At 47.3% G+C, this 25,262-nt stretch overlaps 1 protein-coding gene across 9 annotated transcripts in view; it reads right to left on the bottom strand.

Annotated features, from left to right (window-relative positions):
* gse1 (Gse1 coiled-coil protein) overlaps positions 1-25,262 on the bottom strand; it is a 663,550-nt gene that overhangs the window by 21,519 nt on the left and 616,769 nt on the right. For 7 of the 9 annotated variants that reach the window (XM_038806274.1, XM_038806277.1, XM_038806282.1 and 4 more), the window contains 4 exons: positions 17,473-18,077; positions 15,267-15,379; positions 3,568-3,838; positions 865-981 (listed from right to left, as the gene is read on the bottom strand). In XM_038806274.1, coding sequence (XP_038662202.1) covers positions 865-981; positions 3,568-3,838; positions 15,267-15,379; positions 17,473-18,077 — 1,106 coding nt within the window. The remainder of the gene's footprint in view (positions 1-864; positions 982-3,567; positions 3,839-15,266; positions 15,380-17,472; positions 18,078-25,262) is intronic. The other 2 variants (XM_038806275.1, XM_038806276.1) reach the window with 2 other exon arrangements.

The following is a 25,262-nucleotide window of genomic DNA, read 5'->3' as shown; positions in this document are numbered from 1 at the left end:
GGGTTTATCTGATACGTCAGATTGCCAATCTCCATTAACTGGGCAAAGGGTGATTGGAGGACTGCGATTAAGCTGTGAAGTCCCGGGCAGCACGGTGGCGCAGTGGTTAGTGCTACTGCCTCACGGCGCCGAGGTCCCAGGTTCAATCCCGGCTCTGGGTCACTGTCCGTGTGGAGTTTGCACATTCTCCCCGTGTTTGCGTGGGTTTCGCCCCCACAACCCAAAGATGTGCAGGGTAGGTGGATTGACCACGCTAAATTGCCGCTTACTTGGAAAAAATTAAGTACGTTCTCTAAATTTATTTTTTTTAAAGTTGTGAAGTCTTTGCTCAGGACAATTAATTTGATGGATTTCAGTTTATAAGACAGAGAAGTAAAGGGATAAAATGGAATTTGAACCCAAAAAGCAGGTGCTTATATTTGGGTCGCCAGCAAAATCAATTTATGAAGGGTAGAAAATGATTTTTCTCTCAGGCTGAGTAAGTGGGGGAGGGGTGGGGGCAGGAGGGTAAAATCGATCATGTCTGTTCTCCCTCTATCACTGCTTTCTTGACGACAGCCTCATGAGCATCATTTTAGTAGGCTCCATTGAGAAGGAAAGAAAAACATCCAAAGATAAAAGGAAAGAAACAGAAAGAGAGAGAAACATGTGGAGATAATAGAGAAACGGGTGAACAATAAAGTTGCTTTTGGATAGTTGATAAGGAGTCCAAAAATCCCTTCCCCCACCTCACTGGTGGCCACTACAATGCCAGAGGAAAGTCGCGCCAAGGTGCATTTCCTGTTACATTCCGACAAAAGCAGCAGTTCAGGAGCCTCCTGTGGGCCAGTTGCAAAAGGACCTCTTGAAGAGGTCAACACTCACCAATTTGAGATGAGCTGGGGCTGCTGCACGATGGAGGAGAGAGATATTTGAAAAGTGCTTCTGAAGGCCGTGTCTTCTGTTTTAGGGAATGGATCATTTCCATCAGGGTCTCCTTTTCTGCGTGTGTGTGAGAGAGGGAGAGAAAAGCACCAATAAGTAACAGGGTGAACACTGAGCTTTTACAGAAGGGGCTGGTTTAGCTCACTGGGCTAAATCGCTGGCTTTTAAAGCAGACCAAGCAGGCCAGCAGCTGGTTCGATTCCCGTACCAGCCTCCCCGGACAGGCGCCGGAATGTGTCGACTAGGGGCTTTTCACAGTAACTTCATTGAAGCCTACTCGTGACAATAAGCAACTTTCATTTTCATTTCATTTCAAGTGGACAATTCAACAGAGAAATTCGACCGCCTGTGACGCTGAAAAGCCAAGGGTATTGGTGTTGAGATGGACTGGTAGCCAAATGCAGGTTTAGGCTCACACCGGGGCCCCGCAAGGATGTGTGCTCAGTCCTCTACACGCACGACTGTGTGACAAGATTTAACTCCAACTCAATCTATAAGTTTGCGGATGATACGACTGTGGTTGGTCGTATCTCAAACAACGATGAATCAGACTACAGAAGGGAGATAGATCACTTGGTTACATGGTGTCCCGAAACAACCTCACTCTAAATGTCGGAAAGACCAAAGGAACTGATCATCGACTTCAGGAAATGTAGCACGACACACACCCCCGTCTGCACGATGGCTCCGAAGTGGAGATGGTTGATAGCTTTAAGTTCCTGGGGGTCACCATCACCAACAGTCTGTCTCGGTCCACTCACGTTGATGCAACAGTCAAGAAAGCCCAACAATGTCTCTACTTCCTATGGAAGCTAAAGAAATTTGACATGTCTGCACGACTCTCACAAACTTGTACAGATGTGCGATAGAGAGCATCCTATCCGGCTGCATCACAGCTCGGTATGGCAACTGCTCGGCCCAAGAGCGCAAGAAACTGCAGAGTGTGGTGAACTCAGCCCAACGCATCGCACAAGCTTGCCACCCCCACGTTGATTCTGTATACACCTCCCGCTGCCTCAGGAAGGCAGACAGCATTATCAGAGACCCCTCCCACCCAGGCTTTGCCTTCTTCCAGACCCTTCCGTCAGGAAGAAGATACAGAAGGCTGAAGACCCGCACATCCAGATGTCGGAACAGCTTCTTTCCCAATTACTATTAGACTCCTCAATGACCCCCCCTCAGACTGATCTGTTCCCTGTAAGAACACCATTCATGACACCCTATGCTGCTCTTGCTCATGTATTGCTTGTTTGGCCCCTTGTTCCGCACTGTAACCAATCACTGTTTGTCGATGTACCATTTGTAAATGTACTCTGTCAATTATTCGTTTTTTTTTCTTCTATGTCCATACTGTGTACATTCCCTTGACCGCAGAAAAATACTTTTCACTATACTTCGGTACATGTGACAATAAATCAAATCAATCAACTCAACATGAAACTCCAAACTTCAGCCTGAAGTTACAGGGACACTCACAGAAAAATCCCAGGTTGCACTGCTGAGGTGCTGTTTTTGGATAAGGATATCTTTCTTTGACTCTCCCTTTCCGTTCTTGGATCTCAATCAGATATGGGCCGCAATCTAATGGCCTCGTCGTGCCCAACTCTGGATGCGACGAGGCGGGTAAATCCCGCTACAGGCCTCTTGCGAACATGAGGACGCCCGTTACGCCTCGTGAGATCAAACAAGATCTTGTGAGGCATCGCGATCTGCATCTCACCCTCAATGGGTATGATCCAGATTTGCATATTCAAATGAGTAATTAGTTTCACTTGAATATGTTTGTGCCAGAGTCACCCAAGGCGTGGGGCCTAATGACCTCTCCTTGGAGACCTGAGCGGATGCTGTTTAGCCCTGATTTCCACAAACCTGGACCAGGTGTCCCGGCACTTGGGGTGTCTCCCAGACAATTGGGGGACTCATGGATGGTCGGACTCTGGGCAGGGTGGTACCCTGGCACTCCCGATGCCACCCAGGCACCATGGCATGGCCAGCCGGACACACTGGCAGTGCCACCAAGGCAGTGCCAGGTGGCATGTTGCCCATGATGGGGATGCCCTGCCCTTATGAGGTGGGGTGCGGGCGGGGAGGAGGGCTTGAGAACTCCCTAATTGGAAAGTTGGGGCGTGGGAGAGAAGGGGGGGGGCGGGGGGTGATCCAGAGATGGGGACGGCATCTCTTCCTGCACTGGCCAGCTGAGCTGATTAGTGCAGGAAAGGAGCCTAAAGGTGTTCTCGGCGGGACCGTCCTCGCCGAGTCCCGTTTAATAGTGGGGCCATTCTCAGCTCCGGGAAACACCCTGCTAAACGTGCCCAAAGTGGGACTCTGTTTCCATTAAATCGCGCCCATGGTCAAATGATCTGTGACCCTGGCGAGGTTAAATGTGAAGAGTGGCAATGTGGATGAGATACCAGAAAATCACTAGGATGATAAAGAGCTCTTCATTTTCAGGGAGGAAGGATCACCATTAAAAGGGAGAGGTTTAGGGAGGGGTGGGCAATGGAGATGGGGTGGGTGGGTGGGGGGAGGTATGGGAGTAAAAGGATCCCATTGGAATAAAGTTTCCAGGTTCCAACTGGTGGCTGATAGACTGTTGTTGTCTGGAGCTTGTAAGGAACACTCAATGGAAAGAAGCCCGCTTACCTTTTCTTTTCTCTGGGAGGATGTGCGCAAGGCTAAAAGACGTTAGGAATCTCTTCTTCTCTGCCAGGTCGGGAGTGCTGTTCATTTCGTCGGCGCTGTACTTGCTGGTAGGCAGGAGCCGCGGCGAGGGTGCCTGGCGTTTGTTAGGGATGGCCGGTGGTGAGGGGCTCCGCTCCATCAACATCCGCTGTCTCTTGCGTCGCTTCTTCTTCAGCAGCTCCTCCCTCCTGGTCCGAGTGGTCAAACTGAACACTTTCAGAAAATCCAGTTTCTAAAATGACAGAAGGACAGGTGGAGATGAACTCGGCAACCTCACGCGTACAGCAAGGGAAAAAGGGGAGATAGAATTGGGCAAACAATTTGAAATGAGATGACAGGACTGATAAGTTATTTTTCTGCTTCTTATTCTATTTATGTTTCTCAATTATTATCTCACTGATAGTTCCCAAAAAGTTATTGGACTGCGTAATGTTTGGGCAGCACGGTAGCAATATGGTTAGCACAATTGCTTCACAGCTCCAGGGTCCCAGGTTCGATTCCTGGCTTGGGTCACTGTCTGTGCGGAGTCTGCACTTTCTCCCCGTGTGTGCGTGGGTTTCCTCCGGGTGCTCCGGTTTCCTCCCACAGTCCAAAGATGCATGGGTTAGGTGGATTGGACATGCTAAATTGCCCATAGTGTCCAGAATTTCCCTCAGTGTTGGGTGGGGTTGCTGGGTTATGGGGATAGGGTGGAGGTGTGGACCTTGGGTCGGGTGCTCTTTCCAAGAGCCGGAGCAGACTCGATGGGCCGAATGGCCTCCTTCTGCACTGTAAATTCTATGAAATCTATGAAACACAACAGCCAATCTCCACCAAGCCAACTCCCACAAACACCAACATGATAATGAGCACACAATTTGTTTCTTGAGGGATAAATATTCGGCAGGACACCACGGATAACTTCCCTGCGCTTCCTCGAATCTTTTATATTCACCCAATCAGGCAGATGGGGCATCTGTTTAAAATCTCATCCTAAAATCGGCACCTCTGACAGTGCAGCATTTCCTCAGTTCTGACGCTCTGACAGTGCAGCACTCCCTCAGTACTGACCCTCTGACAGTGCAGCACTCCCTCAGTACTGACCCTCTGACAGTGCAGCACTCCCTCAGTACTGACCCTCTGACAGTGCAGCACTCCCTCAGTACTGACCCTCTGACAGAGCAGCGCTCCTTCAGTACTGACCCTCTGACAGTGCAGCACTCCCTCAGTACTGACCCTCTGACAGTGCAGCACTCCCTCAGTACTGACCCTCTGACAGTGCAGCACTCCCTCAGTACTGACCCTCTGACAGTGCAGCACTCCCTCAGTACTGACCCTCTGACTGTGCGGCGCTCCCTCAGTACTGACCCTCTGACAGTGCGGCACTCCCTCAGTACTGACCCTCTGACAGTGCAGCACTCCCTCAGTACTGACCCTCTGACAGTGCAGCACTCCCTCAGTACTGACACACTGACAGTGCAGCATTTTCTCAGTACAGATGAGTGTCAGTCTAGATTTTGGTGCTCAAGCCCTGGAGTGGGGCTTGAACCCAGACGTTGTGATTCAAAGGCGACCGTGCTGCTAACTGAGCCCCAGCTGACACAAAGAAAACTGAGCTGGGAACTGGGACTAACTGCAGGGCACTTTCAGAGAGTAAGCCCAAGCATGGTGGGTTTAATGACCACTTTCTGTGCTGTAAGGTTCTATGATGAGCTCGCCCCACCCTACATTGCCCTACCATTCCCTGGAGCATAGAACAGTCTCCCTACCCATTGATATTCAACACAAGTCACAACATCATGGAATACTCTGCACTCGCCTGCATGAGTGCCACTTCAGCAACACTCACGAAGCTAAACACTGTCTTGGATAATGCAGTCCGTATTACCTGTACTCCTTTAGTAGCATCTTCCAAACCTGCAACCTCTACCACCCAGAAGGATAAAGGCTGCAGACACCTGGCCAAGCTCCACCCTGACTTTGAAATATAATGTTGTTTTGTCACCGTCACTGGGTCAAAATCCTGGAACTTCCTCTCTAACAGCTGGGTGCATGTACCTACACGACATGGATTGCAGCAGTTGAAGGGGTGGCCCACCACCATCTTCTCAAGGGTAATTAGGGATGGGCAAGAAATGCAAGTCTACCCAGAGACGCTCACATCGCATGAACAAGTAAAATTTTCATTATTCTACGTGGTACGGTAAATATTTTTGTAGCCAGATCATTACTACGGGGAGACCTTGTTCCATAGATTTAGGAACAGGGATAGCGCAACCCATGGCATGGTGGGGGAGAGGTCAAGGCTCAAATTTGCAAATATAAGATGGTCACTAATAAATCCAATTAGGAATTCAGCCAAAATGCCTTTACCCAGGAAGTGGTGAAAATGTGGAACTCACACTTCCTGCTGCCACAGGAAGTTAGAACATAGAACAGTACAGCACAGACCAGGCCCTTCAGCCCTCGATGTTGTGCCGAGCATTATCCGAAACCAAGATCAAGCTATCCCACTCCCTGTCATTCTGGTGTGCTCCATGTGCCTATCCAATAACCATTTGAAAGTTCATAAAGGCAGTCCATTCCACACCCTAACCACTCTGAGTAAAGAACCTACCTCGGACATCCCTCCTATATCTCCCACCCTGAATCTAATAGTTATGCCCCCTTGTAACAGCTACATCCACTCGAGGAAATAGTCTCAGAACGTCCACTCTATCTATCCCCCTCATCATCTTATAAACCTCTATTAAGTCACCTCTCATCCTCCTCTGCTCCAAAGAGAAAAGCCCGAGCTCCCTCAACCTTTCCTCATAAGACCTATCCTGCAAACCAGGCAACATCCTGGTAAATATCCTTTGCACTCTTTCCAATGCTTCCACATCCTTCCTATAATGAGGTGACCAGAACTGCACACAATACTCCAAATGTGGTCTCACCAGGATCATGTATAGTTGCAGCATAACTCCGTGGCTCTTAAACTAAAGCCCCTTGTTAATAAACGCTAACACACTATAAGCCTTCTTCACGGCTCTATCCACTTGAGTGGCAACCTTCAGAGATTTGTGGACATGAACCCCAAGATCTCTCTATTCCTCCACATTCCTCAGAACCCTGCCGTTGACCCTGTAAAATTGTTGAAGCAAGTAGCACAGTTAGATTTCAGAGGAAGTAAGGCAAGCGAGAATGGACTCCAGGTTCTGTAGACAGGAGGAGAGTGGGGAGGAGGGTAGTTTGGAATGTAAACACTGATGGGAATCTGTGGAGTTGAATGGCTTCTTTCTGTGCTCTATATTTTATGGTGCATTTAAAAACTTTAGTAACTAGCATCTCAAACCATGACAAATGGGAGATGTAGAAAGACCAGACTTTGGGCGTCAGGTGTGCATTTTTTACATTTCTGGGCTGGTTTTGTTGCAAACCATGAGGGGTCCGGACAGGGTAGATCGGGGAAACCTGTTACCATTGGTGGAGGAATTGAGAACCAGAAGGTGCAGGCAGAAGGTAATTTGACAAGCGAACCAATGGCGACATGAGGAAAAGCTTCTTCGTACAGTCCGCGGTTAGGATGTGGAATGCACTGCTGAGGGGTGTGGTGGAGGCAGCTACAATCGAGGGGTTTAAGGGGAATTGGATTATAATGGGGAAAGGAAGAATATTCAGGGCTACAGGGAGAAGGCGAGGGAGTGGCTCTAGGTGAATTGTCCCTTCAGGGGGCCAGCACAGACACAAAGGGCCTCCTTCTGTGCTGTAAACATTCTGTGATCGACATCAACCCTACTGCCGTGAAAATCCTAGTGAGGTGCCACTAAAATGCAGAACTCCATTTCCTGATGGACCTTACACTGACAGGCCAGTATGAGGCAAGGTGGCTGCATTTCTCCCTTCCCGATCTATTTATGTGTAACAAATGAATGTCGTTCGTAAGGATTCACTTGCCCCTTCCTTGTGCTGTGAGATACAATACTCCTATGCTCCAGCTTCATTTTCCAAAGCTTTCCTGATGTTCTCAGTAGGAGTATACAGAGGTCACCCTCCTGGTGAACCTGGCTGACAGCAGTTCCTCTGACACCTCTGTTTAATGAAGTTCTCACCACTGCTAGTTGTGAGGGCCGTTGAACGTCCGGGTGCAGTGTGATAAAAATTCTGATAGGAAGCACTCAATACACTAGTACACAATGACCCGCAGGCGGAGATGTCAGGTAAAATTGGGCAAGCAGCAGAAGTAACACAAATGCTGCGAAATTGCTGACACGGTCATCGAACCATAGAGTGGCTACCGGAACCAAAATATCTGGGTTTTGAACTCTCCAAGACGTGGTGCAATTGCGGTTACATTAGATGCGAGTTTATTCATCCTTCCCGGGGTCAGTTTGCTGCACATTGTTGATCACGTTGTCTTTTGCATTTAGCTCGTAGGCCCCTTCTACTTTATATCTTTGATTGTCTTAATATTCCGTACTTTCCCACCGCTAATTATGCTTGTAGCTTCCCTTTGCAGGCTCAAATTTATACTTGGCTCTCTGGTGGAAGGTGCAAGCATTTTAATTCAATAAATTTAGAATACCCAATTTTTATTTTCCAATTAAGGGGCAATGTAGCATCATCAATCCCTTCCTTTCCCTTCTGTTGGTACAGAGGCGAGGGTATCTGGTCTCTCCAGCGCAGTTTAGTGCTTGTACCATTTGTTTTTTGTGGAAATGTGTTGTGAACTGTTTTAATAATCAGAGTATCCACCCCCCCTCCCCGTACATTGGTACTGAGGGGAGGGTACCCTGTTTCTCCAACACAAAATTAGTGTTTGTACCTTTTGGCCTTGTATATATTTTTTTACTGTGTTAACAAAAAGATATGGCCAATCCACTTAACCTGCACGTCTTTGGGTTGTGGGGGTGAAACCCACACAGACACAGGGAGAATGTGCAAACTCCACATGGATAGTGACCCAGGGCTTGGATTCGAAGCCGGGTCCTCAGCGCCGTATAGTCCCAGTGCTAACCATTGCCCCACCGTGCTGCCCAAGGTGCAAGCACGACCAGTGCCTCGGCCCGCTCCCACAGGCCTACAGTTCCTCGCTGGCTGTTCAGCCCCACTCCACCCCGACTCGGGAGGACAGGTGACACGGCCACGAGTCACAGCTGGCAAACATCTCCGCAGCATCGTGTGTGTCTGTCCTCCAGCTGTTCTGTAAATTGTGGAATACTTCCCGTGGGATAGAGTGTTTTCCCCAGCTCCAGGAGCACCGAGTACTGGCATGGGATCATTTTCTGAAGCAATTCTGCAATCCAGGGTCAATTGAAGCTCCTCAGCTCCTTCCCATATAGCTGAACTCAAGCTGCTAAATTGCTGAATTGATGGGTATAAGAACTAATGATCTTGTTCAGTGATTTAATTGGAAGCATCAGGGGAAGGAATGAAGAAATGCATTGAGATGATAATGTAATTAAGTGAAGATTGATTGGCGCGTGACAAATTAAAATAGTTTTTACACCTAATTCAAGTCAGAATGTTGCTATTTAGCAGTGTTATGTCAATGAATGTAACCCATGCCAGTCACCCCACCAGTTTGTACACCCAATCAATTCCTCATCTTCAGTCACCATTACTTTTAGATGCATGGACAGATGTAAATTATTGGACATTAAATGCCTGTTTTGGGAAGGTAATTAACAGAATTTCTCTAGTTTAGGTACAGAGAGCATCAAATAAAGAGAAAGCTGCAGGGCTATGATCGTCGTCAGTGTACGCAGAAGGTTGGGGTTACACAGAGAAGTGGACAGTCATGGGATCTTAGAATTCCATAGCACAGAGAATGGCCGGAGACACCATGGTTCCCCTGCTGGTTCCCCTGGGTGCGAGGGTGAGCCGTGAGGAGAATGCAAAGATGCTTCAGCGGGATTTGGGCAGGCCGAGTGAGTGGGCATATGCATAGCAGATGCAGTGTGAGGTGGATAAGGGTCAGCACGGTAGCACAGTGATTAGCACTGTTGTTTCACAGCGGCAGGGACCCGGGTTCGATTCCGAGCTCGGGTCATTGTCTGTGTGGAGTCTGCGTGGGTTTCTTCCGGGTGCTCTGGTTGCCTCCCAAAAGACCCGAAAGACGTGCTGTTAGGTGAATTGGACATTCTGAATTCTCCCTCAGTGTACCCGAACAGGCACCGGAGTGTGGCGACTGGTGGATTTTCACAGCAACTCAATTGCATTGTTAATGTAAGCCTACTTGTGACACTATAATAAAGATCATTATAAAATAAGTGAAGTTATCCCCTTTGATAGCAAAAATAGGAAGGCAAATTATTATTTGAATGGGTGTAAATTGAGAGAGGTGGGTACTTGGCGAGGCCTTGGTGTCCTTGTGCAGACGTTGAAAGTAAGCATGCAGGTACAGCAGACAGTAAAGAAAGCAAATGGCCCTTTGACAGCTTTGACAACGGGTCATCTGGACTCGAAACGTTAGCTCTTTTCTCTCCCTACAGATGCTGCCAGACCTGCTGAGATTTTCCAGCATTTTCTCTTTGGTTCCAGCTTGTCTCATCTCCCTTTTAAAAAAAATTAAAGCTGCTCATTCCTGCGATCATCTTGGCGAACTCTGTCTGTCTCATTTCCATGGCGTTGATATCCTTCCTAAAGTGGATAAATATCACCAAAATCCCAGAAGACCATAGGCTGCTCTCCCCTTTGATGTGGAGGTGCCGGCGTTGGACTGGGGTAAGCACAGTAAGAAGTCTTACAACACCAGGTTAAAGTCCAACAGGTTTGTTTCAAACACGAGCTTTCGGAGAAAGGAGCTGCGCTCCGAAAGTTCGTGTTTGAAACAAACCTGTTGGACTTTAGCCTGGTGTTGTAAGACTCCCCTTTGAGAGCTGGCTGGTGGTGATTTAACCTGAGGATCCACACCTCAGGCTTGGGGAAGGTTAAGAAGGCGGGGCATTCATGAATAACCTCAGTCAATATGGGGATTTAACCCAAGCTGCCGTCATCGTTCCACATTACGAACCAGCCATCCAGCCAACCGGGCTAACCAACCCAAAGTTAACCAACCTTAATCAATGATTAGTACAGGTTTGGCAATACTTCTTTGCTTTTGTGATTAATGTCCTAATTATCATAGCCATAATCTCTTCTTATGGTAAGAAGTCTTTCAACACCAGGTTAAAGTCCAACAGGTTTGTTCCAAAAACACACACACATATATATATATATATATATATATATTGACAAAGTCAAAGATGCAATATGATACTTTGAATGCAAGTCTTTGCAGGTAATTAAGTCCACAGGTCCAAACAGAGCAACTGGAGAGAGGGATAATCACAGGTTAAAGAGGTGTGAATTGTCTTCAGGCAGGACAGTTGGTTGGATTTCGTAAACCCAGGCCAGATGGTGGGGGTGAATGTAATGCAACATGAATCCAAGGTCCCGGTTGAGGCCATACTCATGTGTGCGGAACTTGGCTATACATTTCTGCTTGGCCAACGTTGTCTACCTCATACGCTGCAGGAAAGGATGTCCCGAAGCGTGGTACATTGGAGAGACCACGCAGATGCTGCGACAACGGATGAACGGACATCGTGCGACAAATCGGCAGGCAGGAATGTTCCTTCCAGTCGGGGAACACTTCAGCAGTCAAGGACATTCAGCCTCTGATCTTCGGGTAAGCGTTCTCCAAGGCGGCCTTCAGGGCGCACGACAACACAGAATCGCTGAGCAGGAACGTATAGCCAAATTCCGCACACAAATACGGCCTCAACCGGGACCTTGGATTCCTGTCACATTACATTCACTCCCCACCATCTGGCCTGGGCTTACGAAATCCTACCAACTGTCCTGGTTTGAGACAATTCACACCTCTTTAAACTAGGATTATCCCTCTCTCCAGTTGCTAATTCTGGACCTGTAGACTTAATTACCTGCAAAGACTTGCATTCAAAGTATCGTATTTCATCTTTGAATTTGTCTCTATATATGTTTCTTGAACCCACCTCTTCAATCACCTGAAGGAAGAGCACTGCTCTGAAAGCCAGTGATTCGAAAAAACCTGTTGGACTTTAATCTGGTGTTCTAAGACTTCTTACTGTCCAACACCAGCATCTCCACATCATGGCTCTTCTTATAGGGCAGCACAGTGGCGCAAGGCTAGAACTGCTGCCTCACAGTGACGAGGACCCGAGTTCGATCCCAGCCCCAGATCACTGTCGGTCTGTGTGGAATTTGCAGAATCTCCCCGTTTCTGTGTGGGTCTCACCCCCACAACCCAAAGATGTGCAGCGTAGTTGGATTGGCCACACTAAATTGCCATTTAATTGGGGCAAAAAATGAATTGAGTACTTTAAATTTATAAGGAAAAAAATAATCTCTTCTTTTACTTTCATCAACTTGTTCCTGCAATGTTAAAGATTTAAATTCCTTTTTCTCTCTGCATTTTATGCACCAAGTGGCAAAATATTACATGGGGGCTCAAAAAGATGAGAATTCCCTTAGATCAGAGTGTTAAAATGTCCCAAGTGTTACCAAATAATTTTATTAATCATTCTTGGGCTGTGGGCATCACTGGCTACACCAACAGTTATTGCTCAACCATAGTAGCCCTTGCGGTGGTGGTGAGCTGCCTTCTTGAACCTCGATGTTGAGATGCCGGCGTTGGACTGGGGTGAGCACAGTAAGAAGTCTTACAACACCAGATTAAAGTCCAACATGTTTGTTTGTTTCAAACACTAGCTTTCGGAGCACTGCTCATTCCTCTGGTGAACATTCACCTGAGGAAGGAGCAGTGCTCCGAAATCTAGTGTTTGAAACAAACATCTTGGACTTTAACGTGGTGTTAAGACTTCTTCTTGAACCTCGGCAGTCCACGTGGTGTTGGTATTCCCACAGTGCTGTTAGGAAGGGAGTTCCAGGATTTTGACCCAGCGTCAGTGAAGGAACGGCGATATATTTCCAAGACACGACGGTGAGTGGCTTGGAGTGAAACGTCCAGGGGCCCCAAGTATCTGCTGCCCTTGTCCTTCCAGGTGGAAGTGGCAGTGGGTTTGGAAGGTGTGCTCTCAGGAACCTTGGTAAGTTCCTGCAATGCATCTTGTAGATGGCACACACTGCTGCCACTGTGCATCAGTGGTGAGGGGATTGCATGTTTGTGGCTGAGATGTTGAGCTTCTGGAGTGTTGTTGGAGCTGCGCTCATCCAAGCAAGTGGAGAGTATTCATCACACTCCTGACTTGTAACTTATAGACTGTGGACAGGCTTTGTGGTGTCAGGAGATGAGTTACTCGCCGCAGGATTTCGAGTCTCTGACATGCTCTTGTAGTCACAGCATTTATATGGCTAGTCCAGCTCAGTTTCTAGTCAATGATAGCTCCCAGGATGTTGACAGTGGGAGATTCAGTAACAGTAATGCCATTAAATGTCAAGGGCGATGGTTAGATCCTCTCTTGTTGGAGATGGTCATTGGCTGGCACCACTTGTCTGGCATGAATACTACTTGGCAGCCCAAGCCTGGATATTGTCCAAGTTTGCTGCATTTAGACATTGACTGCTTTGGTAGCTAATTAATTGAGAATGGTACTAAACACTGTGTAGTCCCCACTTTTGACTTTAGGATGGAAGGAAGGTCATAGATGAAGCAGCTGTAATTGGCTGGACCTAGGATATTACCCTGAGAAACTGAGATGATTGACCTCCAACCACAACCATCTTTCTTTGTGCCATGTATGACTTCAAGCAGCGGAGAGATTTCCACCTAATTCTCATTGACTCCAGTTTTGCTACAATGCCACACTCAGTCAAAACCAATGCTCCCTGATGCCAAGGGCAGTCACTCTTCCCTCACCTCTGGAGTTCAGCTCTTTTGTCCATGTTTGAACCAAGGTTATAAAGAGACCAGGAGCTGAGTGATCCTGGTGGAACCCAAAATGAGCACCCGTGAGATGGTTATTGCTAAGGAAATGCCGCTTGATAGCACCGATATGATGATCCCTTAAACTTTAGTGATGACTGAGAGTAGACTCATGGAGCGGTTATTGGCCGAGTTGGGTTTGTCCTGATGTTGTAACAGTATTGGAACAGCTTGGCTAGGGGTGTGTCAAGTTCTGGAGCACAAGTCTTCAGTACCATTGCCGGAATATTTTCAGGGCTCATAGCCTTTGCAGTATCCAGTGTCGTCAGCCATTTCTTGATAACACGTGGAGTGAACTGAATTGGCTGAAGATTGGCATCTGTGATGCTGAGGACATCCAGAGAAGTCCGAGATGTATTATCCACTTGGCATTTCTGGCTGAAGATTGCTGCAAATGCTTCAGCCTCATCTTTTGCACGGACTTGTTGGGCTTCCCCATCATGGAGGATGGGGGTATTTGTGGAGCCTCCTCCTCCAGTGAGTTGTTTAATTGTCCACCAGCATTCACGACTGGATGTGCGTTGCAATTTCTTTGTCTACTGCTGAATTCCTCTCACTGTTAGAGGTCACTGTCGTTCCTGCACTGCTAAATGAACTCTAAGTAGGCACCTTTGTAACTGAAGAGTGAATGGTGGTCATTCTGATGCTTTGCTCCCCTGAAGGCTCACTGCTCCCCTCAATGTAATGACCATGCAATTTGCTTTGGTTACTTGCAGGGCTACATCTGTTTTAATGCACGGTTAGGTAAATCGCTCGGTGTACAAATCACCCACAGAATGCAGTGGGAAATGAGAATCTTCTTAATAGCACCAAATTAAAAACATAGCCCAGGAAAAGCTGTTCAGGAGTTCTCTTCTTTAGCTGGGAACGCATCGTGAAAAAATCTACCCTGCTGGTCGTTCCTCGGTCCATAATCCAGCACAATGATAGGGCCAGTGCTGAAAAATCAGTTCTTTGCCTGGATAACTTATTAAAACACAGCACAGTGACTCCAAGTGGCCGAGGTGATCAATGTCCCACACTGAACCCCAGGCTGACTTCATGGGTATCAGTGACTCAGTCTCGGGAAAATCAGGCAGTGATCACACTCTTGGAAACTCCTGCTGGCAAACAGGTGAGTGTACCTATGTATGTATCTGCTCTCTATTGACACTAACTGAGGTTGTGTTGGGGGGGGGGGGTTGGTAAACCACCTCTCAGAATCAGATAGCATGCCCACGTTAACTGAAGAATGGGCATGTTTAGGGAGTGATGGATGGGCAGTGTGTGCAAAAGCTCTTCTAGCCGTTGTTCAGATCACAGAGGGGAGAAGCTTGAAGAAAATTCGGAATAAAAGAAGTGGTATGAGTGATGCAAATTTCAAAGTTTACTACTGCCAAATTAATATATAACTCTTAAGTACCCAATTCTTTTTTTTTTCTCTTTTTTTCAATTAAGTAGCAATTTAGCGTGGCCAATCCACCTACCCTGCACATCGTTTGGGTTGTGGGGGTGAGACCCATGTGGTATAACTCAATTTTAAGCCTTTCGTTTCCTTCATAAAGTTGCATGTAAAATAGTGGTTAAAATATATGCCTGACAGGTCAACACGTTGCACCTATTCTTTTTGGAAAACTCAAAAATAGGCAGGGAGGTCGGAGGAAAAAGATTTTTTTGTTACAAAAGTGGGGAATGGCAAATTGACGGTGTGGTGAGGAAGGCAGGAAAAGAGGCTTCAAAGCCTATTAGATTCTCATTATCGTTCTACACGCTATTTTTAGGACGCCACAATGGAGAAGTGTTAACATACCTCAGATGAATCGTCAAGTTTCAGAGGCGGTTGCTCAGCGACTCGCCGGAGATGTGCTCGAACTTCCTCTTCATCACTTTCATCATACGAGTCATCAAAGTCATAGTAATAACCTAATTAGGAACAGTGGAAGCGAAGTGACAGAATAACTGACAAAGCAGCCTGACAGCGTGCAAATATACTCTGCTGTGTCAGCACATTCATTCCGAGCAGCGCTGCCCAATTAGTTCATTTCAATCCCTCAATTAACTAACTGCAACCGAGCGCGCACACAACACACACTACACCCCAGAGTCTTTCTAAATATAGCCCCTTTGAGTCAAGTACCAAGTGGCTCGAAATGTTAATCTTATTTTTGAGGGGTGGCACGGTGGTGCAGTGGTTGGCACTGCTGCCTCACAGCGCCGAGGACCCGGGTTCGAACCCGGCCCCGGGTCACGGTCCGTATGGAGTTTGCACATTCTCCACGTGACTGCGTGGGTCCCACTCCCACAACCCAAACCGATGCGCAAGGTAGGTCAATTGGTCATGCTAAATTGCCCCATAATGAGACAAAAAATATTGGATACTCTAAATTTTAAAAAAAGGTTAATCGTATTTTCAGAGCTTTACACGGGATGTTGAGAAATTGATCCTCTTCTTTCAATGGGTAAATGCCGAGCCAGGGACAGCAGCAGAGCCCAAGTTTTAGCACCTGGACCATGTGAGTTGACATCAGCCCAAGTGGTTTTGCAATAGGTGCCCGACGAGGTGGGTTATCAGAACATAAGGAATAGGTGCAGGAGTAGGCCATTTGGCCCTTTAAGCCTGTTCCACCACTCAACACCATCATAGAATCGTAGAATTTACAGTGCAGAAGGAGGCCATTCGGCCCATCGAGTCTGCACCAGCCCTTACAAAGAGCACCCTACTGAAGCCCACTAATCTACCCTATCCCCATAACCCCCACTTAACCAATGGCCGATCTTCTGTCTGAACTCCACTTCCCTGTGCACTCCGCAGCTCCTTCGATTCCCTGAGAGAGCAAACATCTGTCTTTCTCAGCCTTAAACAGACTCGACAATGGAGCAACCACAACCCCCGGAGGTAGAGAATTCCAAAGATTCGCAAGTGAAGAAATTTGTCTACAGCTCTATCCTTAGTGATCATTCACTTATCCTGAGACTGTGCCCCTGTGTTTGAGATTTCTGGGGGTGGGGCACGACGACGACAGTGGGGGAGCAACCTCTTTGTTCACCCTGTCAAATCCCTTTGGAATCCTGCACGATTCAATGGGATTGCTTCCCATTCTTCTAAACTGCAGAGGATTTGCTCAGCCTCTCATCATAGAACCACCACCCCTCATGCCAAGGTGCAACATCCTGCATGTGACATACGGGGTCGGGATTGACTATCCTCCCCGTGGTTCTCACAGAGTATGACATCCCCAGCTGAGGGGCAGGGGAACTCCAATTAGTATTGTATAAAAGGTCGACCAGTCAGGTACCGACCAGAAGGAGACCCGGTAGGGATCGACATCTAAATACATCTCGGTGTGGACGCGCCGCGTCCTTATTAAACCAGGGACCAGTCAATGTACTGCCTCCAACAGCAGTATACCCTTCCTTAAATGTTGAGATCAAAACTGCACAAAAAGTGAGGGGAGAGAAAAATCAGTCATTCCCATTCCTCATCAGGATCCTGATCTTAAGATGCTGCAGTGGATTTATTCCAGGAATCTTTGCAGGTAGGAATGTCAGAGTAAGTCCACGAGCACCGTGGAAGTAAGTAGCATTAAAGGCATTTTCCATTTTTTAAAAGATGTTCCCTCAATGAGATATTCATGGTTTCTCCTGCTCTCCAGCTGACCTGCATGTTATGTTACTGCTTCACCTATCTAATCTATCCTCCCACAGGCTATGTTGCTTGTTGCTCTGCATTGGGTGGACAGGTAGAGCATTGGGTTCACTGAGGCTCCATAGGCTTGTACTATTTCCACTGGAGGTATCTCAATACCATTCAGGAAGTACGCATTCCACCCCATAATCAATATTTTAACATATTTTTGCATTATAGCTCCAGAGCATCCATTATTTTACTAGCTACAATTCTTTATCGTCCCTCTATTCTCCACGGTAGTCAGAATAAGTCATCACACTATGGCTAACACTGCACTACACAAAAAAAATACTCGAATAATGGAAGGTCCCGAGTCACCAACACTTACCTTTCTCTTTTGCCTCTTTCCGTTTCTTCTCCTCAAGGTCCAGCTTGCTGATTAGCCTCCTGTGGCGCTGCAGAAGTTCATCGTAGACGTACATGGGCCCTGGTCCTCGCGGTGGGCCGTGAGGCTGCCGATAGACAGAAGCCGACTTGTGCAATAGACCCATGTCACTGTAATGCCCGTGGAAGGGCATGGACATCCTCTGCTGGTTGAGGATAGTCTGGGCAGATTTCTCAAGCTCGGCGAAAGGGGGGCCGTAAGAATGAGCGTGTGCAGCGTGCTCCAGGGAGCCGGGGCCCCGGTGGTACTTCTCAAGGCCGTCTCGCCTCTTGATGCTCTCCTCGTGGCCGTGGATCTTCTCCATCTTGATGAGTGGGCCCGGCAGCCGGTGTGAGTCATAGTGACCGGTGTAGTTGTTCAGCGGGTGGTGGTCATGGCTCTTGCGGGCCTCGGTGTGGCTGTCCATCAGGCTCACCGGGTTCCAGAGGACAGCCGGGCTGGAATGGTGCTCCTTGTGCTGCGGTTTGGGGGAGATGAGGGGTGGCGGGGCTCCCAACGGCTGGGGCTGGTCTCTGCTACAGAGTTCATGGTGACTATGCCCAGACCTGCTGAGAGAGCAACAATAAAAGAGACTGCAATCAGCATTATACACATTGTTACCTGTTTGCTACCTGCGGCTGGAATCCAAAACTTGCTCAACAAAACCTATTACGCTTCTAAATTTCCTTAGTTCTGATGAAAGGTCACAGGGCTGAACCTTGAACTGTTTTTCTCTCCACAGATGCTGCCTGACCTGCTGAGTATTTCCAGCATTTTGTTTTATTCAGGAAAAGGAGGGATATGATGGGGACAGACGGTCCATGCAATAATGGCAGCGATCCAGCACGGCCCAGTTGAATCACTGAGTTATTCCTTCCTCTGTGCAACTGATTGTTGAGCCTGTGGCCAGTAATGATGATGAGACCTGAACAAAGCCAGATTGCTACTTTGGCTGCGACGTACAAGAGCCAAAGGACATGACGTAGAATTGAGCAGCAATCAGCTGCCACATTCAATGTCCCCGTTGTATAGCATGGGGATATCTTTGCTCTCAATCTTTTATGTCTTGAGGTAACGCGTACACATGAAGTAATGAGAAGCCTTCTCACGTATTGACAAATAGAAAAGACCTCGCCATCAAAAAAATAAATACCTGACAACCTGGTGTGAACCTGGTGACAACCTGTTTTGAAGGGTTAGAAAGAAATACATGGGTGGCTGTGACGCAGTTCCTTGGAATTTTCGCACGGCATGTTACAAAATTATCTGTTTAGGACTGCGCATGGAAATCTAAATTTTAAAAGTTAGGTTTGACAGGGAGGCTTTAAGTATCCGAAATGTATGAGCCGTGCTGGAAAGGAAAACTTTCAGCCGCTCCAGCCATAACTCTGGTATTGTATCCGAGCAGGTGCCAGAGTGTGGCGACTAGGGGATTTTCACAGTAACTTCACCGTAGTGTTAATGTAAGCCTACTTGTGACAATAATAAAGATGATGATTATTCATGTTACGGGTATTCTCAAAGTCACCTCATTACTATACTACACCAGTATTAATGCTAACTTTTAGTTATGGGATTAACCCCATGCCCCTTTCAGTTCCTCAGGGAAGCTGCAAACAAACTTGTTTCCTTGCATATCTGTGTGGTCATCCAGGGGCAGGATGCTTGTGGGCCAATGGGGGCACACTGAGGCACACGGGCAACTCATTTTGCACCGCCAGTCAGCATGTCGGTTTGCTGACCCCATTCCGCCATCTACTCCATCAAGTCATTTTGGGCAAGTCGGGGCTGGGGGCAGAATGGCCTGCAACTGATGCGTAGCTCGTTCAATTCACTAACAGGCCATTCAAGGCCAAGGATAAGAGGCCGACTGGAACATTCCAGTTGGCCTGCGGGCCATCCTGCCGCCCTGACAGCTGCCTGATGGAAATCTGCTGGCAGTGAACCAAAGGGTCAGCGCACCAGGAAGACTCTAGTGCCCTCCCTGCCTACTTCGTCACAGCTATTGTCATGTTTTCATTAACAGGTTGCTGAGAGGACACCTCAAGATGGAGTTGCCCCCCCCCCCCCACCTCTCTATCTCTCTCTCTCTCTGCTTCTTCAGTGCTGGAAGGTCTCCTATTGGTCCTTCAGTTTTGCCCACCTTAATTGGATGTTGATTGTGCCCTCTGGCCACAAATTGACCAACCAAAGTAAACGTTGAGGTCAAGAGTGTTTTACACACACACACACACACACACACACACACACACACACACAGTGTGGGCCCAGGAAGCATCTTTAACCTGGGCCCAAACCATTGTGTCACACCAACAATAACTTAAATATATAGTTTTTTAAAATATAAATTTAGAATATATATTTTTTCCATTTAAGGGGCAATTTAGCATGGCCAATCCACCTAACCTGCACATCGTTTTGGTTCTGGGGGTGAAACCCTGCCCGAGGTGCCCCCCCCATAGCCAAACAGCTGACTTAACATTGTCAAAACTCAAATATTGGAAATCTGTCAATACATCATCCTGGACCCATGCTCTCCATTACTGCCTGAATTCTTCCCTTCACTGCAACCAACCAATGGCATCTGCACACCCAGCTCATTATCCCCTCTATCACTCTACATTGTTCTCCTTCATGATCATTCATAAAACACACCCATTTAGCCAATCCTTTGTAACCCCTTCTAATCTATCTTTCTTTGGTTTAGTGTTTGTTTACCTTCCATCTAAGTGCCTTTGGCTGTTATGTTCAGGTTGTTATATATATTTGAGTTGGAACTAAGGCGCTGAGGACCTGGGTTCGAATCCCGGCCCTGGGTCACTGTCCGTCTGGAGTTTGCACATTCTCCCCGTGTCTGCGTGGGTTTCACCCCCACAACCCAAAAGATGGGCGGGTTAGGTGGATTGGCCATGCTAAATTGCCCCTTAATTGGAAAATAAATATAATAATTGGGTACTCTAAATTTATATTTAAAAAAATATATATTTAAGTTATTGTTGGTGTGACAATAACATGCCTAGCCGAGGCATATTAGCGCTTCTATTGTTCATTCCCTCTGTCATCCACACATTTACAATGAATAAATGAAGCAGATGAGGTAAAAGATTCCACGCAGAGACTGACTACATCATCTAGGTGGACACTCCCAGTACCGGGGGAGTGCGGCACTGTCGTAGCTGTTGCAATTATTGGTCATGTTACTTACAATAGTGACTGCACTTCAAAAAGTACTTCATTGATTGTCGAGTGCTTCGGAATGCTCTGAAGTTGTGAGCAGGAATATGTATTTTTAAAAAATATATAAATTTCAAGTATCCAATTCTTTTTTTTCCCAATTAAGGGGCAACTTAGCGTTGCCAATCAATCCACCTACCCTGCATGTCTTTGGGACGCGAGGGCGAGTTCCAAGCAGACAAGGGGAGAATGTGCAAACTTCACACGGACAGTGATCCGGGATCGAACCCGGGTCCTTGGTGCCGTGAGGCAGCAGTACTAACCACTGTGCCACCGTGCTGCCCTGTGAGCAGCAATATGTGAATGAAAATCGCTCAGGGCGGCACGTTGGCGCAGTGGTTAGCACTGCTGCCGTACGACGTTGAGGACCCGGGTTCGATCCCGGCCCTGGTCACTGTCTGTGTGTTTGCACATCCCTGTGTCTGCGTGGGTCTCACCCCCACAACCCAAAACGATGTGCAGGGTATTGGCCATGCTAAATTGCCCCTTAAATGGGGGAAAAAAAATTGATGCTCCAAAATTTTTTTAAAAAGAAAATCTATTCTTTCCTGAATGCCTACATTTGATCCTCCATTTACGGTGCATTCTCAGATTCTCCGCATGGGTCACAGCAGCAACACCATTGCAAACTCCCTCCTCCTGCGCATCCAGCCCAGTGCTGGAAGGCGGCGCCTGTGTCTGAAGGACGGTGATGCCCCCCGTGGCTGGCCAGCTTGACAGCATCCGCCAGCTTGGCTCACACGTCAGGAAGCAATGCTCGGGCTAGATACTGCGGCGTGTGTCCACAGAACCGTACCAGAAAAAGACACAGAGTGAGAATGGGGTATGGCAAAGGACAATCAGAGGTAGAAAAGAAATGGGGGAGAAAATCTGATCATTAAAATGACGCGACATAAAAATAAGAAGTTTGACAAAATGTTGGTAGCCAAGGAAAACTAGGCAGGTTCAAACTGATCACGCTCAAGGGAATAAAGATTTAAAGACACGGTCCCCAGTTAGGATGTTGCATGTTACTCTGTCAGAAGGGCAGTTACAGCACGGTGGCGCAGTGGTTAGCACAGCTGTCTCACGGTGCAGAGGTCCCAGGTTCGATCCCGGCTCTGGGTCACTGTCCGTGTGGAGTTTGCACATTCTCCGCATGTTTTTGTGGGTTTTGCCCCCACAGCCCAAAGATGTGCAGGATAGGTGGATTGGCCACGCTATATTGCCCCTTACTTGGAAAAAATGAATTGGGTACTCTAAATTTTTACAGAAAAAGAAAGGGCTGTTACACTGGTCTCTCTTTGCCTTGCATAAACAGATTAGATACATCAACTCAACTGCGTCTCATCAGCTTTATTCTTCAATCACCATTTGATATAAGCAGACTGTTGCAAAGAGGCTTGTTCAGAACAATGCAATTATCAGCCAGCATTACACAGATGAGTCAGGATTATCACCCGTTTCCTGAACACGAGTCTCGGCCTCTCATGTTATTAATTAGAAATCACCGTAATTCCTCAAAAGCAGCGGGGGGGGGGGGGGGGGGGAGGTTTGCCCGTTTTGGGTTATTATCAAGCTTTGGAATCGAACAGCCAATCCCTCGAAGCACACACACACACACACAGAATAAAGCGAGAAGCACAGATCCCAGCCCCTCTCGCACCTGATTAGCTTACTAAACTGAGAGAGAGAGATATTAAAAAAGAATCCTGCCGATAATAAATCATCAGAGCGGGAGGCTGCCCGTGTGAGCAATGCTTAATCATCCGGCAATGGACTGAACAAACAGGCGTCAGAACATTTTTTTCATCGCAACCCCTGTGGCTTCAGGATGTCAATACAATTACCTTTTCAGTTTCGCTCATAGTTGTGTCAATAGAGAGAGAGCGAGAGAGTAATTGTAATGCAGGAGCTTGCAAATTATGGTGACCTCTGCTCTCCATAAAGTGTCATATAATTATCAGTGTGGTTATCTACATATAATTTGTCATCCAACATACTGTTTAAAAACCCTTTAACTGTAATCGCAGCTAGTGTATGGATCTGCGCTATCATCAGGGCTATGCATATGAGTCCATTATCTGTGAGCACTGATAGCTGGACTGTCATGACACATAGACAGATCATTTGAAAATATGGCAGTCTATGTAAGAATGGAATTTTTTAATTTGACAATCAAGTCAGTAAAAATGCTGACACTACAATGTTGTTGCTACAAGTTTCATTCAAATCTTCTCTATTGTCAGTTCAGGTAGCGACCAACTTGGAGACAGCACTCCACAGGAAGAGGAGGGATCCCGCACAGTCACCACTCTTCCTGTGCATGTCTTACAACTTACATTGACACAGTGCCTTTAGTGTAATCAGATGGCCCACATTGCTTCACAGGACCATGAAGCCATATTAGGATATTTTACAACAGATGACCAAATACCCTGGCCAGAGTGATCGGTCCAAAGGTGTGCAGGTTAGCTGGGGTTACAGGGATAGGGTGGGGGAAGTGGGCCTAGCTGCGATGCTCTTTCAGAGGGTCGGTACAGACCTGACGGGCTAAATACCCTCCTGCTGCTCTGCAGGGATTCTATGAGTGTCTTAAAGCAAAGCTGAGAGGAGAGGAGGGAATCCAGAATTTGGGGATTAGGTAACTGAAGGTATGGCCATTGCTGCTGGAGCAATTAAAATCAGGCATGTACGGATATCTCGGAGGGCGGAGGGGGCAGAAGAAATTCCAGGGACAGGGGGAGACGAGGCCTTGGACAAATCTGACATGGGCAACAAAGTCTTGGATGACCTCATGTTTACATAGCGTAGAATGTCAGAGACTAGTTAAGAATGTGAGTGATCACCGCCCAGTGTCCATCACACGAACCTGCCTCCCATCCATGGACTCCATCTACACCTCCCGCTGCCTGTGGAAAGCGGGCAGCATAATCAAGGATCCCTTCCACCCGGCTTACTCACTCTTCCAACTTCTTCCATGGGGCAGGAGATACAGAAGTCTGAGAACACGCACGAACAGACTCAAAAACAGCTTCTTCCCCGCTGTCACCAGACTCCTAAATAACCCTCTTATGGACTGACCTCATTAACACTACACCCTATATGCTTCATCCGATGCCAGTGCTTTTGTTGCCCTATTATGTATTTCCTTTTATTCCCTTTTCTTCCCATGTACTTAATGATCTGTTGAGCTGCTCGCAGAAAAGTACTTTTCACTGTACCTCGGTACACGTGACAATAAACAAATCCAATCCAACCCAATAGTCAACACAGCAAATGTTGGGAGGCCACGTCACCCATAGAGGGCATCATTTGCAAACTCAACATCCAATTACTCGTATGTTCCAGCAGGGGGCTCTGGACAATGATGAAGAGCAGGAGGTCACCAGGGAGACCAACAGATATTGGCCTTTTTCTGAAGGGAGTTGAAATCCACAAGTGAGGAAATTGATGCTTCAGCTGTGCAGAGGCGATTGGTCGGATCCCAACCAGAATACCACGTTCAGTTTTGGCCACCAAACCTCAGGAAAGATATACAGGTATTAGCTCTGGGGAGGGGCAGTGCAAAGCTCACAGGCCTCAACTGCGAGGGCAGATTGCACAAACCAGACTTGTACTGTACTGCCGAGAGTTTTGGAGGTTGGGAGAGAGGGTATTTAAAACAACAAACAGACTTGATAGGGGAGATACAAAGAAACTATTTCATCCAGTGTGGGAATTCAGAAGAAGGGAGTTAAAAGTATTGAAATCAGAGGCTGGCCATTGAGGAGTGAAATCAGCAAGTATGTCTCCCATAAAGGTTGTGAAAAGCTGAAATTCTCAAGCCCCGAAGGTGGCAGTGGAGAATGGGGGCAAACCAAAAATTTCAAAATCAACAGACTTAAGTCAGGCTTAAGGAATAAAGGTGGGTTAAATAAAGGTGGGGCAGCACAGTAGCACAGTGGTTAGCCCCAGGGTCGATTCCCGGCTTTGGTCACTGTCTGTACGGAGTCTGCACATTCTCCCCGTGTCTACATGGGTTTCCTCCGTGTGCTCCAGTTTCCTCCCACAAGTCCTGAAAGACGTGCTTGTTAGGTAATTTGGACATTCTGAATTCTCCATGTGTACCCGAACAGGTGCCAGAATGTGGCGACTGGTGGATTTTCACATTGCAGTGTTAGCGTTAATGTAAGATACCTGTGATAATAAAGATTCTTCTTATTATAATGGAGTTGGGGTATACACCAGACGTAGTCCACCCAAATGGTGGTCAGAATAACGTATACTGCTATGTAATCCGGGCTGATTTTCAATCATCTTCAGGAGCACAATGGTAGCACCCCAATTATTGGATTGATCGAGATCGGCTATGTCCCCAAAAAGCAAGCATTAAGCTCAAGACATGGGTCTCAGCAGCTGGGTACTGCAGTGTGGTCTGCTGCTACTGGGGTGCAGAGAAATAAAATCAAACCATCACCCCCCCCCCCCCCCCCACCAAAATCCCCGGCCAAAATAAAATCCAACAGGGTGCTGACTGCCTACGGCCTCCACTATTTCCA

Source organism: Scyliorhinus canicula, chromosome 9 (assembly GCF_902713615.1).
Source record: "Scyliorhinus canicula chromosome 9, sScyCan1.1, whole genome shotgun sequence".
Taxonomy (NCBI): Eukaryota; Metazoa; Chordata; class Chondrichthyes; order Carcharhiniformes; family Scyliorhinidae; genus Scyliorhinus; species Scyliorhinus canicula.
This window is presented reverse-complemented; position numbering and strand designations above follow the sequence as displayed.